At 38.4% G+C, this 19,683-nt stretch overlaps 1 protein-coding gene across 1 annotated transcript in view; it reads right to left on the bottom strand.

Moving 5' to 3' along the window:
• The window catches only part of Tomm70 (translocase of outer mitochondrial membrane 70), a 32,745-nt gene extending 13,791 nt beyond the window's left edge, over positions 1–18,954 (bottom strand). Inside the window, exons 1-5 of the mRNA XM_021662634.2 lie at positions 18,462–18,954; positions 5,218–5,391; positions 3,449–3,575; positions 1,631–1,740; positions 181–329 (exon numbers count right to left, since the gene is read on the bottom strand). Coding sequence (XP_021518309.1) covers positions 181–329; positions 1,631–1,740; positions 3,449–3,575; positions 5,218–5,391; positions 18,462–18,794 — 893 coding nt within the window. The 5' untranslated portion in view covers positions 18,795–18,954. The remainder of the gene's footprint in view (positions 1–180; positions 330–1,630; positions 1,741–3,448; positions 3,576–5,217; positions 5,392–18,461) is intronic.
• Between the last annotated feature and the right edge of the window lie 729 nt (positions 18,955–19,683).

Raw genomic sequence — 19,683 nt, 5'->3', positions numbered from 1 at the left:
AATAACATATCTGCTAGAAAGAGAGGCATATCTATAATAATTAAAAGAATACAATTTAAGGTTATGTTTAACTACATCTGTACGATTCTCTTTTAAAGGTGACTGTGAGCCTACTTGTGCTCCAGGCAAATTTCATGGCACCAAAGCCCATCCAGGAGACACTGTGCTCAGCACACTTACTTTTCTTTTACTTCTAAAGCTTCTCCTTCCTTGTCTTTATCTTCATCAGACTTCTCTCCTTTAAGCATTGGTTGAGAAATTATATCATCCGTGAAAGAACTGAAGTAAGACTTAATAAACTGTGGAGATGGCATCAGAGGTTCACGGTTCTGAAATTCAATCATGTTTAAGCTCTTTTTAAAATGAGAAAACACTATCAAAGCAGCAAGTGGGCTGCTGAACAAATTCGTAAACAATATTAAGCTTTAATATTAAACAGGATAAGCCTGGGACTGTAATATGTTTCACAGGTGATTTTAAAAAGTTCCATTATGAGTTGTTAGTTATGTTGTTCTTGGATTCACAGTACATGTTAATACATGAAAGCCCATGTTTAAAAAACCTTATAAGTGCTGTTGTTTTAAGACAGGGTCTTACACTATACAGACTAGCTGGTCTTCAACTTGTTATCCCTTGTCTTGGCATTATAGGTACGTGCCAACTAAGCCTAGCTGTATAGATTAGTTTCAACTTAGGAAAAAATGGAGTCATCAGTAAAGGAAAAAGGAACAAATGCCCTGAAATTCCTGAAACTCAGCAGTGAATCTTTGGTGACTTGTAGCTAAGCCCTTGCTCTCCCAGCACTCTACTTACTTTTCCCCTCCAATACTTACCCATATTAGGTCTTTTATACTTAATAACATCTGTCCTAAAAAAATAATCCTGTAGGGGAATTCTCTTAAAAAAAAAAAAAAAGAGCCTATCTTTTAAAAAGATCCCCTTTTTATTTTTATCTTTTTAAAAAATGTTTATTCACTTTGTATCCCAGCTCCTTTCTCCCCTCCCAATCCCACCTTCCTTCCCTCTTCTCCTCTGCCCCTCCTCCTCCCCCAGTCTAATGATAGAGGAGCTCCTCCTCTCCTTCCAGCTGACCCTAGTCTATCAGGTCTCAGAAGACAAAGAAGCCAGTCCTGATAAGATTCCCCCTTTTAAAAAAGATAGGGTCTCATTTTGCAGCACAGGCTGGCCTCAAATTTGTGGTGTTCCTATCCTAGCTTCCCAAGTGCTTGAATTACAAGAGCCTCTAGCAGGGATTTGGGACCATGTGTTTGAATCCATTGCTGTAGCACAGTTTTGCTTAATTGTTGAATTAAACTATGTCACTATGTCCACTGATATAGTTTGCCTTTAAAAGCTAATGATACAGAGCAGAAGATGGCAAATATTTTTCTACAAAAGATCAGGTAGTAGACAGTTTAGACATATGGGAAACAGATTGGAATTGGTCCTGGGGCTACTGTGTGACAATCCCTAGTCCATAAAATTAGTTTTGGACTTACTGAAAATGGATATGCTATAACAACCTAAAAGTATAGGAAAAATACAACCCAGTTTTAATTTCAGTTGTTCTCTTACATACTGTGTCTAGGTTCAAGCAGTACTGAACCATTACCAATGCATATGAATTTACCTTATATTTTTCTTTGGCATTTTCTTTCCCGAGAAGTTTCAGAACTTTATCAGCTAACAGCATGCTCTGCTCATTTTGGAATCCTTCTAATATACACACAGCAGTGACATCTGGAAATGATAGAAATGTAGTATTATTATAGAATTATTATAAGGATGACCACTAGCAGAAAACAGGTACAAATGCACTACAAAAGTGAAACTCAATTCGAAGTGAGAAGGAACTGTTTGATTTTTAAGAAATTGTCAGTACTGTATTTCTGTGAGGCTTGTTCTTCTAACCTGTGAAATGAATGGGCTTATCCTGTTTACTTTCTGATGCCTCTCAATGTTCTAACATTCTGTAGATGGCAAAGAAAACAAGGAATCCCAAGTATTCTCTCCTGACTATTAACACACAAGAGCACACACTCGACTCTCACACCTTGCTATGCCGCCTAGGCTGTTATTAAACTCCTCCTCCCAATTAATCCCCTTGCCTTGCCTCCTAAGTAGTATTTTTAAGGACTTCAAATTATTCCAAAGATAACCTTGCCATAGAACTTAAAATCCACCTCAAAATCCCACTTTGAACTGGTTATGCAACAGCTCACAATAAAATTTAAGTTTGAAATTTAAAGGATCAGAAGTCCCTTCACCACTTATCCTTTTATTCAAAATATTCAGGCAGTATCTTGTGACCTCTGTTCCTAAGCACCACTCTTTACAACCCCACACCCTTACTCTTCCAGTAAGTCAATCAGCACTCCATGGCCCTGCTAACTCTGGCTAAAGCCAATGCCATCATTTTTTTCACTTCATTTCTTTATTTATTAACCTCTTCTCTGTCAATTATTACCTGCTAGTAACTTCAAGGACTAGTTCAAAACTTAGCATTCCCACCCACTTTAAAAAAAAATTCTTTCAGCCAGCACACGGCATCACAAAACTTTAAATTTTTCAATTTAAAACATCTTTATCCTTTTAAAGGACTCATTCCTTAAAAAAAAAAAAACAAGAAAAAAACATTGAGATCCTGAGTTTATTCCCCAGTATCAACCCCAAAGTTATTAAAAGAGTAATTATGGTTAAATTTTATTCCCTATGTTTTTAAAAGACATGTGAACATGTACTGAAAGTACTTTTAGACTGTAGAAATTACACTTTGGTCTGAACTTTAAAAGGCTATGACCTGTTCTTTAACTGTAATTTTGGAAGCAGACACGGCCAATTAGAGGCAGAAGAACACTTATAATATTTTCCGAGAATCAGAACTGCACTTGGATATTCTATAGCAATTACACAATCTGCAATTGTGTATAAAATAATGTCCGAAAATATGAAGGACAAAAAGTGTTTTTCTTCATGCCTCATCTCCAAGTTATTTCACATTTATACAACAAATTAGCTGAAAATATCAACATGAACCTGCTACAATGACTTTTCTAATTTTCTTAGTCTTAATACTTATTTATAATTTCTGAGTTGAGGCTGGGCATGGTGGTGTACACCTTTAGCACTTGGGAGGCAGAGGCATGTGGGATCTTGGAGTTCAACTGTCAGCTGGTCTACACAGTGAGTCCCAGAACAGCTAAATCTATGAAAAGAGACCCTGGCCCCCAGACCCAGTAAACAAACAAATACTCCACAGTGAAAAACTGAGATAGAACTTATGTACCAGTACTTTTAAGTTAGAGAATAAAGTCTCAACTGGGGAATAGTTTAATACTGAAAAAGACAATTAGCTGATCTCTACACTCACAAGGCAGTTTCATATAAATTTACTAATGACTATAAAGCCTTCAGTATTTTTCCTATGAAAATACAGAAACACCCTCACCTTCTAAACACTCCTTCTTATTGTCTAGCTTCTCATGGGCTTTTGCACGTCTAAAGAGAGCTTTCACATATTTGGGGTTAAGTTCAACAGCCTTTGTACAATCTTGTGCCACCTCTTTCCATTTTTGCTGTAATTGAAAGCATGGAAAGAAAAAGAAAAAAGTTACATTGAAAACAGAACTTTCAATAGAATTGAGTTTCCAAAACCTAAAAGGCCAAGTGTGTATTTCCATTCAAATAATAACTACAACGAACTAAACATATATGTGTATATATAGATATATCCTATCTTTGAAATAGATAACTATATTGGATTTTTTAAAATAGGCTATCTTTCTATGTTAAACCTACCTGCGGCTTTGTGCTCTCGGCACTTCCACTACTTTACCACTGGTGATCTGGAATCCACACCTTCCCTATGCCAAAGTCTTTACTCTTTCAGCTAGTCCTTCTCAACAAAACACCCACCACCTTCTCTTCTGAATCATCCCATGACAAGGATTCATGCTCGGCTTTTGTTACTTCTTACAGTTACTACTACACTTAGCGGCAATTTGCCATTAGTCCCCCTTGCCACTTGACTTGCTATCCACCACATTACTGGCTGCCCCTCTCAATTTATTTGATGGAACACTTCTTTCTACTTGATTGCGACATGCTACAACTTGAAGGATTCCTCTCTTCTCCCTATGTGATTGTCTGGCTTTATCTAAAAACCAGGTGATTCCTAAAGTTATCTCTAGCCAGGATATTCTGCTAAATTACAAATGTGTGTTGAACTATCTCCTTAGCTGTCTTTTTCTTTCTCCACCCCGATGGTATTAAAAGTCTTGCTTGTTTTCACTTTCCATAGCAAATGCAATAGCAAATTTTGCTTGTATTCAGCTTTCATTTATGTATTATATGGGCTACAGCAACACTATGCTTACCTGGTCTCCCTGTTTCCCTTTCTGATTCCACTGTGGTCTTGACAGAACAGTAGGAAAAAATTTTGATGATATTCCTTCCTGCTAAAATCCCTTAAATACTTACTCCCACTGTACTCAGAACCAACACTTATTCATCATTTTCTTCAGCCAAGGTCTTGCTAAGTTACCCATACTGGCCATCAACTCATGATCCTCTACCTCCCAAGTACTGAGAACACAGAAATAGAACATAACACTTAGCTGAATTTACTGCCTACAGGTTTTTCCTGACTCGGTCCCTGCTTCTGTCCACTTTCATGTCTCTGTACTCAGGAAACTTACTTTTTTAAACACCATATGGTTTGTCTCATAGAAATTACATGTCTTAGAGTTCTCCATAACACCTTCTTCTTCTACACTGTTTTTATCCGTCAATCCTCTATGAAAGCATACAATCATACTACAGTCTTTAATAAGAATGATTTAGATATACTGATATAAAAAATTCTACAAGATACGATAAAAACAAAAAACATGCCACAAACAGTGTATGTAAAAGGAACTAACCTTTTTCTTTCTTTGGCATATTATAGACAGAGACAAAAAAAATAAAAAACTGAACAAAATAATCTGAAACTGTTGTGGAGGGCAGGATCACTATGAAACTGTAATCATCTGAACTATCTGATTTTATTAAAATGTAAATTTTGATCTATTGTTTTGGCTAACAAAACTGAAATGAAAAATTCTTATAATTTCAAAAACAACTTCAAAAACTATGTTGGATCTGAGCAGAATTAACTGAATCTTTAAGCAGATAAACAGAGGAAAAGCAACAGAGTAAACAACCCACAGTACATACCAACTGTTCAAAGGCAGCAGCTCTGTTCTGATAAAACGTAGAAAGGTCTACGTTCTTCTCAGTAGGGCACAAACTAATAGCCTCAGTATAGCACTGAATAGCTTGCTCATATTTTCCTGCTTTGAAATATTTGTTGCCTTTGTTTTTGGCTGCTTGGGCTCTATCCAGAGAACTCTGAAATGAGAGAACACCATTATTAAGAACTAACTGACATTCAAGAATAAATTCAGACCACAGTGATTAAATAAGTTGAAAGAATATGGGTAGATATGATGGTTTACAGTTCAAAATCACTTAAGATTTTTCCCCCAAAAGACTAACACATTAACATATCCTTTCTCTATCATGTCTGCCAATGTTAGAAGGAATTTCAATGTCTGCCAACCATGAGTATAAAGACATGTTTCTCAGCCAAGATAATTTCAACCCCATTTTGAAAAAATTGTCTCAGCGTATGAAAGCCAGTCAGTACAGACAAGTGTGGCAGCATAAACTTGTAATCCCAGTACTAAAACGTCTGAGGCAAGGGTTCAAAGGCCAGGCTGGTCTAAACAGCAAGACCCAATTCAAAAGCAAATAACAACTAAATTAAAAAAAAAAAAAAGGCCAACAGAAGCTGAACTTATTATTTTGGACAGCAGCAAGAAGGATCCTTACAACAAGGGGGTAGACAATAGTAGGCTCAAGCCAAAAGGACAATAACTGGCCTCTCTCAAAATGATTATTATTGGTTAAGACACAGTTAACGCAACTCTCTGACAGGCAATGGCAGTTATTACCAAGACAATGAGGTCACGTCAAGCTAGAACCCTTATAATTCCTGGAAGATCTTGATAATGGCTGGAAACGTATCTACTATTTCTTTTTCTTTTTGAAGGTACTAGAAATCAAGCCCAGGGCCTCTCACATGCTCCCCTTTACTCCCTGTTGCTCCTCTTTAGCACTGTTACAGCGATAAGTGTTTGTTGTTGCTATTTCTAGTACAGTGTACAAAGTAGGATTTGTATGCAACTCAAATTATATATAGAACTATATCCTAAAAATTTTAAGCTAGACAGTGCTAACACAAGATATATGTATTTAAAACCAAGATGTAGGATAAAAGGACCAAAATCACAAATCAACAGATGAATAAAAATCTTCCATTTATCAACAGATTTATTCAGCTTCCAAAAGCTTTACAGTATAAGTCAAATAGCAACCATAAAACATATTTTAAAGATATTTGAAAGATTACAGATATTCTACCTGCAGCCTAACCCTCAGATGTCCTAGGATAATTATGAATACAGCTAAACACAAGCTTACTTAAAACTATGATTTTTTTGGTGGGAGGCACATTCGTGGGACTATGAAAACATGCTAGAACCAACAAAAAAAGACAAATGAGCTAGGCATGTTGGTGCATGCCTTTAATGCACCCAGGAGGCAGAGGTAGGTAGATCTCTGAGTTGGAGGCCAGTCTGGTCTACAGAGTGAGTTCCAGGTCAACCAGTGCTATAGAGAGAAACCTTGTCTTGAAAACAATCAAACAAAGCGACAACAAAAAACCAAAAAAGGAGGGAGGAAGAAAGGAAAGAAGGGCTAATAAGAACTTTGCACAGCTTGCATTTAGGACAGCCTCATGCTTTCCTGGAAAAAAAAGCACAAGTCAGACTGCAAGATGGCTGTGTTATCCTGAAGGAAGGATGGTCCTCTTTCCAAGACACCACATAAAGGAACTAACACTGAAAGAAAGCCAACACACAAGAGAGGCAGGCAACTCAAACAGAAAACTAGTATCTGATAAAGAAACTAAGCAGCCAAAGAGAAGGGATGGTGGGGAAAAGCTCCTAGGGTCAAACTCGGGACCTTTTACATACACAGCACAAGTTGTACCACAGAACTATAAAATCCACAATTAGACATCTTGAAAAGAAAAAGAATTATTATTATAATAATCAATTTGAGAGAAGCTGTATGACAACAGAGCAAAGGAACAAATAAGTACAAGATGTGACCAAGGAAGCTTCTAGAATGTAATGAAAACAGGATATGAGTGAGAAGTTTGAAGAAAATAAGGAAATAAGTTCTACAAATCTACCCAGCAAGGTTCTAGAAGGAATGACATAGTTAAAGAGGGTATAAGGAAATATTTTTAAAAAAGAAAGAAACAAACAAACAACCAAACACTACACACTTTTCAACATGTTATGCTCGCGGGTTGTGGTGGCGCAGGCCTTAATCCCAGCACTTGGGGCAGAGGCAGGTAGATCTCTTTGACTTCAAGGCTAGCCTGGTCTACAAAGCAAGTCCAGGACAGCTAGGGCTCTGTTACATAGAGAAACACTGCCTAAAAACAAACAAACAAACAAAAAAACAACATCAACAACAAAAACATGTTACACTGAAATTTACAGCAAAAGTCCCAAAGATACCAGATTATCCACAAAAGAAAAATAACAAACCAGGTAAAAATATCAACATTAGGTTCTGATAAATAATCAACAACCTCAAAGCTCTGAAGCAAGACTTTCAATAAAATTCTGTAATTTGACAAACTAGTGTTTGAAGTTAAATACAACATAGACGTATAGTACAGCTTTAGTGATAGAATGAACCTAGATCAGGATGAATGAGCCATATAAGAAAGCAGAAATGGCACAAGAGCAATAATCATTGTGCTTATCAATAACAATAAATGTGCACAAGATTGAGTTTATGATTAAAAGGTTTTCAAGTTGTTTAAAAGTAAAACTAAATGTGATCTAAATAGACGACTTAAAGCAAAATGACACAAACGTTTTAGAAAGGAAAAATAAACATATAAAAAATAAACATTATAAAAGGCACATATAACACAAAAAGGCAGTATCTAAGGACCGCTCTTAGAAGCAGCAGATGGAACATAGTTCTACTGATAAAGGTACAATCTGATCAAAAGTATAAAACTAAATAAAACTTTAAAATAAGCAAGCTTGACTACCTTTGATAGTAAATAAGAACAAAACAAAACAAAACAAAACAAAACAAAACAACAACACCAGAAGCCTGCCTAATATCCTAAAACATTAGGGGCTGTTTATGTGGAAAATAATGTGGCATAACTAATCAACGTATTTCAGCTTTGAATCAGTATTTTAACTAAACACTTTCAGATTAAATAAAAAGAACACTCACTGGCTAAAGAAGGATACGGATTTCTTTTAAGAAAGAGAGTCTAAATGTGCTATGCCCAACAAGGTGAACTTCAACTGGCCATTTACTTTTTATTTAATTTTATGTATATGGATGAGCTGCATGCATGTATGTGTATGCACCATGTGAGGCCAAAAGAAGTATCAAATTCCTGGAACCGGAATAACATATAATTATTAATCACTCTGTGAGTGCTGGGAATTGAACTTAGGTTTTCTTATAAGAACAAGTGCTCTTAACCCTTGAGCTATCTCTCCAGGCCCTCAACAATTTCCTTTTAAAATTATCCTGATTTCTTATGTCTACTTAATTTCCTTACTGTACTACTGAAAATAAATGGTGTTCTGAAGACAGTTGAAAAAGAATACAATTACACAGATAAATGGTGAGCTGGCAAATGCTCTTCCATCATGAGCCCTCTACTTCTCCACTATGGGCAGCCACTTAGCTACAACTGACAGTGGCACAAAGTCCACTAACATCCCCTCACCTTGTGATTAGCCCAACTCCCATTATTTCTGACCCACAGATCTTCTTTAATAAAAATGCAGAGAAAAATGGCAAGACAGTAAGGATAGTAATGAGAAGCTACCTTTTCGTACACAAGAGAATTTATCACAAAAAGCTGTATACCAACAGATATTATACTCCTGCAACCCCCAAAACTACGCTTTTCGGGCAAAAATTAAATGTTCTGAGGGAAAAGAGAAGACCACAATAGACATTATAACCATTGTTTTAATACAAGGGGTTTTAATTCAATCCCACAGAAATATTTTTGTATTTCCCTGTCTACCCTCTTAAGTTATATTAAATATTTTTAGAATTAAAGGAAGTGCAAAAAATACCTGAAAACAATTCTGAAAATATATTTTCACAAATAAGAAAGGAAGACAAGAAGATCTCAAATATAATGGGAACATCATGAGAGGCTAGTTCAATCTTTTCATGTAGTCTACTGCTTTATTCAGAAGCTACCAAAGTTACTAAAAGAAACCACAAAGTCATTTAACATTACTGGAAGCAACTTGATTTTGGTAGTCTTTTGGAGTGCTATAAATTTTGTAATTAAATTTTATGAAAAGTTAGTACTCCTAAGTCTTTCATCACAATTAGTTTTATTATACTCTGGTCTTATACAAGCAAGTTTGGCAGGATTAAAGAACATTACTCTTGGTGGCTCAGTCCACAGAGTACATGTTGTATAAACATGATAACCTACGTTTGATTCCACATAAAAAGCTGGGCATGCTGGCACTTGTGTAATCCCAGAAGTGGGGAGTCAAGGGCAGTTGACTCTCTGGGGCCTCCTGGCTGGCCAGCCAGCTTAGCCTAATCAAGAGTCCCAGTTCCAAGTGAGAGAACCTGTCCCAAGAAACAAGGAAGACTGGCTTCTGATCTCTAACCTTCATACCCGTGTGTGTGTGTGTGTGTGTGTGTGTGAATTACGAAACAAACAATCTCACCACAAGCTAGCACGGGTAGTCCTACTAGGAAAGCTCATACATCACTTGACACCAGTAGACTGGTGACCAGTTTGGCCACCTTGGGAAGCCTCATTTAATATTAAAAACAAAAACTAAAGGGCTAGAGAGATGCTTCCGTGGTTAAGAACAGTGTCCGCTCCTCCAGAGGAAGAGTTCAATTCCCAGCACCCACATGGCAGCTCACAACTGTCTGTAACTCCAGTTCCAGAGGATCTGGCACTCTCACAGAAATGCAGACAGAACACCAATGCACATAACAATAAATAAACCTTTAAAAAAGCAAACAAAAACTAAACTAAAATTCCCTCAGTCTTAAAGTAGAATACAGTTTGAAGAGACTGTCATATGTATTCTTTCCTCAAAGCAGGCAATACAAGGACATATATTTAATCTCTGTAAATATTAGAAAGAATATAACTAAAGATGTTCCCTTCTGCCCATTATGTCATACTACCAATTAGTTAAAATTATAAACTCTAGCATTTTCTACCCCAGATTTGATTAAGTTTCTTCTCCTCATAATGTGTAATCATCTGCAGTTTTGGCAACATGACTCTGAGAAATCAATCCAGCAAATGTCAGAGAGGATCATGAAATGATACATGAAGCAAGTTATCAGTTACTGTCAAAACTGCTTGTGAAATGCTCTTAAGACCTCATCCTAAAGACATAAGATGTGCATTTAGTCCCATTTTATGCATAAAGCCTGATGCTCAAGGCAGAATTCAAGCTCCACAGACCTGACTTAACTACATGTTACTTCTCTACTGTACAGACAGCACAGCTGGCTTGTATTTATGACAGATGCCTTATGAAAGTTAAGAATCTTCATCAGTGGAACAGCACTCACCATACCCATCCACCCTACACACACAAGCCAAAAACAGAACAAAACAAACACAAAACCTCAATGCTTATGCACTGGAACTGAACAAAGGAAACACTTGGGTATGATGCTCACTACACACTTATTCCATACAAATGGAATCACAGCACAACCAGATCTTTTTCATTTCGCTCGGAAAGCATAATTTAGTTCTATTTGTGTGTGGTATTGCTCAGCTGCTTTTGCTTTTCTATCTTATTTTTTGAGAAAGTGTCTTTCACTTAACCTAATACCAGTTTTGCCAAGACTAGCTGGCCAGTGAGCTAAGTTCCACCTGCCTCTGCTCCCTCAGTGCAAGGGTCCACAACTGCATTTGACACAAGCCCTAGGACCTGAACTCATACTTGACCAGTAAGCACATTACTTTCTGAGCCATACATTCTCCAAGCCCTAAATTCATCTACATATTTGGCTCTCCACGTCCATGAATCCAACAAACTGTGGAACAAAAATATTCAAGAGGCCAGGCACGGTAAAGCACTCTTGTAATCCCAGCACTCAAGAGAGGCAGAGGCAGACACATCTCTTTGAGGTTCAGGCAGCCTGGTCTACAAAGAGAGTACAGGATAGCCAAGGCTACACAGAGAAACACTGTCTTAAAAAAAAAGAAAATATTAAAGGAAGAAAATAACAACAATACTGTTGGCAGTGGCCGGGCGTGGTGGCGCACACCACTGGTGATCTCAGCACTCTGGGAGGGAGAGGCAGGTGGATCTCCGTAAGTTCGAGACCAGCCTGGCCTACAAAGTAAGTCCAAAATAGCCACGGCTACACAGAGAAACTCTGTCTTGAAAAATAAAAGCAAAACTGCTGTTGGCATATATTGTGACATATATGCTGTTGGTATATATTAGGCCTAAAATGGACCTGTATCAGACCTTGACTCTATACTACACATACTTTTGTTTTTATTCCAAAAACAGTACTATTTTATCATCATTCCAAAAATATTTACCCAACATCTACCACGCATTAGGTATTACAGAAATGTCAAGATGACTTCAGCTTGAGTATGCATATAAAGTATGATGCACACAATATACAAAAATATAATGAAGACACACAAACACACACACACACACACACACATACAAATAAGGCAAGCATCACAGATTTGGACATCCCTGACACCTATCCTATGTAGACAAAGAGACACAGCTATACCCAAAAGGGTAGACTTAATCCTATACATGTCAGTATAGAAAACAAGTAAATGACCACTTTTCAAATAAATTACATCAAATACTGAAATCCTAATCGACATAAGAAACACATAAGTACACCACACAGCTGACAAGAATATTACCAGTTCACAGAACAGCAACCACATATGCACATAAATCCAAACCTGTGCAGGAAAAAGCAAGTAGCATCTCAGGCTATTTGTTTAGGAAACAATGAAAAGCATTAAACATGTCTTTTTTTCTCCTCAATAAACAATACTGTATGTTAAAACTTGTCAAATAAAAGGCAAAAGATGCCCACCATGTCTTGAAGAGGCAATCCTCTGATAAACAAATTACCGTTTGTAATAAAAGTTCTAGGGAGTAAGTTTTAGCTCCAGTAAGTTGTCAGTGAAAGTCACTTATAAGTTTCTCTGAAAACAAAATGATCAATAAACAGTCAAGAAAGTATTTCAGGAGGACAAACATCAACTCAAATGAATTAATAGACTAGACATGTGCAAGACACCAGAAAAGAACTGGCATCTAAACACAAGTTTATTGACATTATGGTTATGTTATAGAGTGTATTCAAAGTGATAGACATTTGGCAATAAATTATCACAAATTCTTGGCAAACATATGTACAATTACCTTCTAATTGTTTAAGGGGCTTATTTTATACACAAGTGTTTTGATTGCATGTATGTTACATCTACTTTAACTGAAAATATCCTAAGTAAAAACTCATTTATTGAACCTAAGCTAGTAAACATTATAGCTTAGCATCACAGTAAAATACAGGGTGCTTTTTGCTGGTGGTTTATTCACACAATCCTGTAGCTGTAGTTCCCTTCTGCTGCTCATAATTGCCAAACATTATCCTATAGGGAATATCACTGAGGCTGCGACAAAGTAAAAATTCAAAATATAGTTTCTAAAGAATGTTTGTTGACCCACCCTAAACTAGGATTCTTCTGTCATTAATATATATATATATGCCTAGAAACTTATAATTAACTTTATTCTACGTCAAGATTAGTTTCAAACATCTGCTGAGTGTAAGGCATTAAATTCTGAGACTAGAGAATAAAAGAGAGTAATCCCAGTGTTCACAGACTCAAGACTATAGTAGTAAAAAGAAACTCTGGTACCATATGGTAGTGCTATAGCTGGGGGAATTATGGAATCACATAGACATGGATTTCAGAAAAGGTGAGATGACATCACCGTTGTCTTTTAAGGAGAGAATGTGAGAAAGAGGCAATTCTCAGAGAACATCCAAAGACCAGAATCAACAGCAAACGGAAGCTGAGTGTGGTAACATATTCCTGTAATTCCAGTACTCAGATAGGAATATAGAGCTTCCTTCGTATATGAGGCTTACAGTCACTGACAGTCTTGCTCTTCTGCCCATGGGGCTCAAGTAATCTTTCCAAGCAGCTCTGACTATAGCTCTATGTACTACTTCATATGCAGTGGAAGAATGACCCTGAACCACTGATCCTCCTTCTTCTACCTCTTGAGTGCAGGGATTTACAAGCACATACCACACCTGGTTTTATCCACTGCTGGGGATCAAACTAAGGGCTTTGTGCAAACTAACCAAGCGTTCTAGCAGCTAAGCTACAATATCCAGCCCTCTCTTGTGTACTTTCAATCATCTCTAGATTACTTACTACTTAGTACTATGTAAATCATTACTGTTCTGTTATCTAGGGAATGGTAAGAAAAATACACTGTACATGTTCAATAGTTGTGCAAGTCCCCCCCACCCCAGCCGCAAGTCTTTGTTCCTCCATTTGTTGAATCTACCAATGCAGGAAACATCCTGAGTTGACCGCAATTTAAACAAACAAACAAACAAAGGATAATAGCTGTTCAGTTGATAAATTCAGCAGTGGGAATGTAGTAGTCAGCTATTTAAGACATGATGTAGAATATTCTGCTTTTACTTACTGATTAGACATGGAGAATGTAAAAGTGGTAAAATGAGACAGTGATGATGACACCTAAGATTCTGCTTGGGATTTTTTGAGATACATCAATTAAGAAAAGGTATGATTAGGAAAAAGAGGAGACTAAAATACTCGTGAAACAAATGAAGATTCCTTTTAAGTTAGACCTCGTGAGAAGTTTGGCTAACACCCATGGAACTAGTAGAGTACATAAAAATTCTTAAAACAGAACCATGAAGGTCTTAAAAAGAAAAGAATAATAATCAATGATATTTAAAAAATAAAAACAGGTAAATGTGTTTCAGCAATAGAAAAAAGTTATTAAAAGGGCAGAATAAAATATTTAGAGGTAAGAAAAGTATTACTCATAATAGGAGAGTCACCAGCAACCCGTAATTTTTTTAAATGATTATAGAGTTAGGCCTGAGAGTGTATGCCTTTAATTCCAGAAGCAGAATCGAGCTCTAAGACAGTAATACACTGCCTAAAAATAAATTAAAAAATAATAATAAAAGAGGGGTGAGGGGCAGTGGTGGAAACAGCTTTAGAGCATATTGAATTGTTTCAGCCCCCATGTAGGGCGGCTCACAAATGTCTCTAATCCCAGCTCCAGGGGAATCTTATGCCTCCGGTCTCCTGGGACACCTTCACTAGGGTGCATAAAACCACACATGCAGAAACACATTAAGTAAAAATAAAAGACTATAGAAAGAAATTTAGGGAAAGAGAACAATTATATCTCAACAAAGATGGCCACAGCAAACAATCCTAATCCTTCCACTTACTATTCTGGCATTGATCTGTGGTCCCCAACCACTTTATATGAGATAATATCTGTATGATGGCTAAAAACCTTGAACATTACAACAACTACTTTCTTTTATCACTGATTTTAAAGCATAATTGAATAAAGTTAGTATGAAATTAATAAAGTCATGAAATCAATATTGCTCTTAAACTAATGCATATTTATTAGTGAAACTAGGATAGCAGACTTAGCATTTATTTGTTAGTCCTTTGAGTTAGCAAATCTAGAGCAAGTAGTGTCATGGAAAAAATAAGGAATCTTCCAATTTTGAAAAAAACTGTAAGATGGAACACTGGTAAATTTTACAAGTGCTTTAATGGAATATGGCTTAATGCTTTATCTCAGTCTTAGAAATTATCAACTGTCAGATGTTTTCTTTAATATCTTGATATTTTTGCCTCTTAAAACCATTGTAAATATTTTTACATTTTTCTTGCAAGCTTTTTCTGCCTCATAAAAAGTGATAACTGAATATGGCCCACATCACACGCAAACATCTAACACTAGTTCACTTTATATTTGGGCAAATCTAAGTCCAAAGAAAACTAAGCAGGTTTTCCATTCAATCTGCTAACACTGAACCCTAAAAAGGTATTTATTTGCTGACCCCTTAATTCTCTTAAGAATGTAGTTACTGCTCTGTTGGAGAAATACAGCACCAGAAACCTAGCTGGTTTTTTTTCAGCTGGAACAAATGCTAATCTATTCAAATACAGAGCATCTTCCAACCACACGTAATGTATAAACTAGGATAAACATTACACTCATAATGACTCTAAGGAAACTCATTTTTAAAAGTAAAAAAAGTCTTAAATATCTATTGTTTAATGACAGTTAAGAGTACACATTTCCATTAGAAAAACAAAGATTTTTAAAAATTATTTATTTATTTATTTATTTATTATATATACAGTGTTCTGCCTGCATGTGTGCCTGTGCACCAGGAGAGGTCACCAGATCTCACTAGAGATGGTTGTGAGCCACCATGTAGTTGCTGGGAATTGAACTTAGGACCTTTGGCAGAACAGCCAGTGTTCTTAACCTCTGATCCATCTCTCCAGCCCAAACATAAAGATTCTTAATGTTGGCTTGCTAAACAATACTCTAGTAATTCCAAGCAAGATTTCAGGAACATGTTCCTAAATTCTGCATGGTGAGGTAAGAAAATAATATATACAAGTGTTTTGCTCATTTTTATTTGGGGACAAATATAAGAATTTTAAAGGAGTTCAAGTTACAGAGACTTCAACAGAAGTCAGGTCAATCAAAATTATTCTTTATAAAAACTGTAAGCTATTTATACATATGCAAATCATTAGTACTGCTGTAGACAATGCTATAATACTGAAGAGGATTTAAATAAACCTAAAAGAGAATTTATTAATTCTATCAAAAACCATAGCATAAGCATGCCTAAGATAGGGGATGTGGCTAAAACTACAGTGTAATACTAAAACAGTTTCATATGTAAAACTACTTGTTTTATTTTTAATTATCTGTGAACGCACGTGCGCGCACACGCACACACACAAACGCTTATGTGCACCCAAGTGCAGGTGCCCTTGAAGGCTGGAGGTACTCCCTTCAGAGCTGGAATTACAGGTATGAGCTGTCAGACGAGGGTGCTGGGAATCAAACTCATGTCCTGTGCAAGAATACTAAGCATTCTTAAAGGTTAAGCCACTCTCCAGGCCAGCTCCCCTTATTTTTATTTTAATCTTACTTATAATTACTACAGAACTAAGAACTTTTATATAACTTTCATTTATCTACTATTCCAGATTAAAATAGAAACCATATATGAAATTTTCACATGTACAAAATTTCACATACATGGAAACACTAAGACAATAACTAGTAACTAATCTTGACAACCATCTTCACTGGCACTCACAGCCAAACCATTTCTGAAACAGGCACTTAGAAGCTGCTCTTGCTAAAAATGCCCTTAAAAAGATCTCACTCTGGCCCAAAAGGTGACTGAAAATAGGACAAAAGCCTAACATCTCTGTATACATTTTGTGTTTGTCCCCTTTAGCTCAACTAAACGCACAGAGGTTAAGTCATTGTCACTAGCCTTTTTCCTCTAGCCACCTTGAATTCCAGGAAGAACAAAACTTGAAAAGGCAGAGCACCCTTCAGATGAAGGTAATTATCCTGGATGCTGAGTCCACACTCTGGAAAACAAGTAATCATCTTGTAGGAACCAGACTAATCCCCTTACAAACCCTGCATTCAGCCTTCCCACCGCCCCTCTGGCATGATCAGAGCTGAGACAAAGTCCAACCATACCACTTTGACCACAGCTGCTTAATTATGCACACCTCCTGCTCCGATTCTCCCTCCATTTAAACTTTAACATTCTTGTGAGTAAACTAAGGACAAACTTGGGGGTTACTGGAATCTTCTATTGATCCCTCTTTCCAGTGGGCCACACTAAATAAATCTCTGCTTTTTATCATTACTTATCTCTGTAACCGGCTTCTTGAGATTTGGTGGACCAGCATAGTTTACTGGGGCTGCCAGTGCTGCCAGGCTTTCATTTAACGTTTTTAGCACTGGATGAAACAGAAGAGGCAATATTTTAATCCTTTTAGTCTACTAGGATGAGGGTGAGATAAACTGGGTTTACCAAAATAACAATGCGGGACAGGCCAATCTAGAATGACATTGCCTCAGTTCTCAAAGATCACGGTTCCTTTCAACACTGTAATTTCTAATTAGAAATGGGCTGTTTAATTTCTCCATAGGAGGAATAGAGCCTCCTCTCAAGCTCGCACACATTATCCGTATGGTTATACATCAGAACTTCTCCTGAAGAAAAATGTGTCTTCAGTCTGGGTGGAATGAAAATGACTGTCAGTCATTTAACTGTACACAATTTTTCTCATGAGCAGAACTGTATATAGGTTGCACATGTATAAAGAATTTGCTTGTGTACCTGCCTGGGTGTTATTTAAGGTAAGTTTCTCTGAACACACTATCACTCCAGACTCAGATGAGGTCCCTTAGCTCACTTGATCTGAGGTCATGCCAATTCTCCACACAGCCGACAAACTTGTCAAAATGATTTAACAGATCACCAGATCAGATAAATCAGTTCATCACTCCAACGACTGGTCTAACACCAGAGACTCTTTATGAAGTGTTAATCAGGCTTGTACATATGTATATATCCAGGTGAAATAGAAAATGTTAAGATGTTTTCAGCCAAGGAGTAGGGGGTGAGGGGGTACCACCACTTTATTCTTAAAACAAAACAAAACAAAAAACCGGCTTATTTCCTATTCACAAAGCTATCTAATGAGTTTTTCAGTTTTGTCACTGTAACTGCTCACCTCCCCTGTTAGAAGAAAATAACTCCAAAAGAGAAATGGCTTGTTAGTTATTAAACGGTTCTCATTAAGTTCTGGCCGTGGGAATTACAAGAACAACTCATCGTGAAATTTACCTTTCTTCGCTTAACAAAATCTGTAAGTTTGTATATGTTTCCCATACCTAGACCGCTAGGGATAAATGCTGTGTCACTGAGAAAAGCAAAAAATTCTGCTGAGTCTCAGAAGAAATTGTCAAAGAACGTCTCTAAGCTAGCCGGCCCGGAGCTGCTACTCTATTCCCTATAAAGGCAACCAGAAACGACTCTGAAGTCCTCTGCGGCCACTCGGCAATTTCCGACCGGTGGGAGGGCCCCTCACCCGTACAACACGGGTCAAGGAAAAACTGCATCCGCTCGTTTCCACCTCTATGGCCCGGGTGGCTTCTCACCATTTCCAGGGAGTCACCAGAACCGTCGGGGTGGCCGCTGCCCAGGGCCGGACTGGCCCTGCCCTCCGGGGTCTTCCGTTCACTGTTGCGCTTCAGGCCGCTGGCGTCGCCCCGGCCTCCCGCCTCCCGGCGCCTCCGCCTTCGGCTCCACAGGTACATAGCCCCAGCACCCAGCAACAGCGGCGCCCCGATGGCCAGCGCCACGTGCCATCGCGGCAGGGTCCCCGCGCCCGAGCCGGGGACCCCAGTCCCGCCGCCACCGCCCACTCCATTTCCAGAACCGGGAGCAGCCGCCGCCGCCATCGCCGCCTCCACGGGCTTAGAGGCGGCCATGACGACTGTCCTCCGCCGCCGCCGCGCCGGTCGCGGGCGCCACGGTCACCGGGCAGCGTGGAAAGGAAGCCGGGAGCGTGGGGGGGAAAGCAACGCGCGAGCGAGCACGCCAGGCAGCAGGAGCGGACGACAGGAAAGGGCCAGAGGTCACCGGAAGCCCGGAGCATGCTGGGCTAGACCCGGCATGTGCCCGCCCCCATCGGAGAATCACTTCCGGGGTCAGAAGGCCGCCTCTGCGCCGGGCGTTCTGGGTAGCTGAGTTTTCTTTCCTTTAGCAGGTGGTGGATTAGAATCATTTGAGAGGTCTTGAACCTTCTGTGACAAGCTGACCTCTTCTCCAGGATGGAAGGACCGGTAGCACCTGCATAAAGCGTTTTCTGGGTACACGAGTATCCACTAGGATAGCGCCCGGTGGCGATGTGAGTGGGCGGGATTGCAGAAGCACCGTGGAGGTAATTGGCGGGCGGGAATGGTGGGGCCGGCCTCCCAGTTGATTGGTAGGTTTGGGGGATCCGTTTTGAGGTTGTAGCTACGTCAGTGGCTGTAAAGACTAAAACTGTGAGGGAAAGGTGAGAACTTTGTGCTGTATAACCCAGCTTTCTATCTCTGCAATATTCAGATTGTAGTTTGGATGACTTTGTAGTTCCTGGGGTAATGGTAGAGGGCAAAGACTAGATGAAAACTGGGAAAGGTAGGTTGACTAATCGAAGTGACTTGAGGGTGCCTGTGCGCTCCCGCTGCAAGACGTTGGAGTCTGTTAGGAGGCTTTCCGAGTAAAGGCTTTCTTCAAGGGCTCCGGATCGCTGCAGTCATCCTTATATTAGGTGTTGTAAAATTGATTCCACCTGACACCAACCGGTACAACCTTAACTGAAACACGTGCCACTCA

This window comes from Meriones unguiculatus, chromosome 17 (assembly GCF_030254825.1).
Source record: "Meriones unguiculatus strain TT.TT164.6M chromosome 17, Bangor_MerUng_6.1, whole genome shotgun sequence".
NCBI lineage: Eukaryota > Metazoa > Chordata > Mammalia > Rodentia > Muridae > Meriones > Meriones unguiculatus.
The sequence above is the reverse complement of the archived record's forward strand: the minus strand, read 5'-3'. Positions and strand labels throughout refer to the sequence as shown.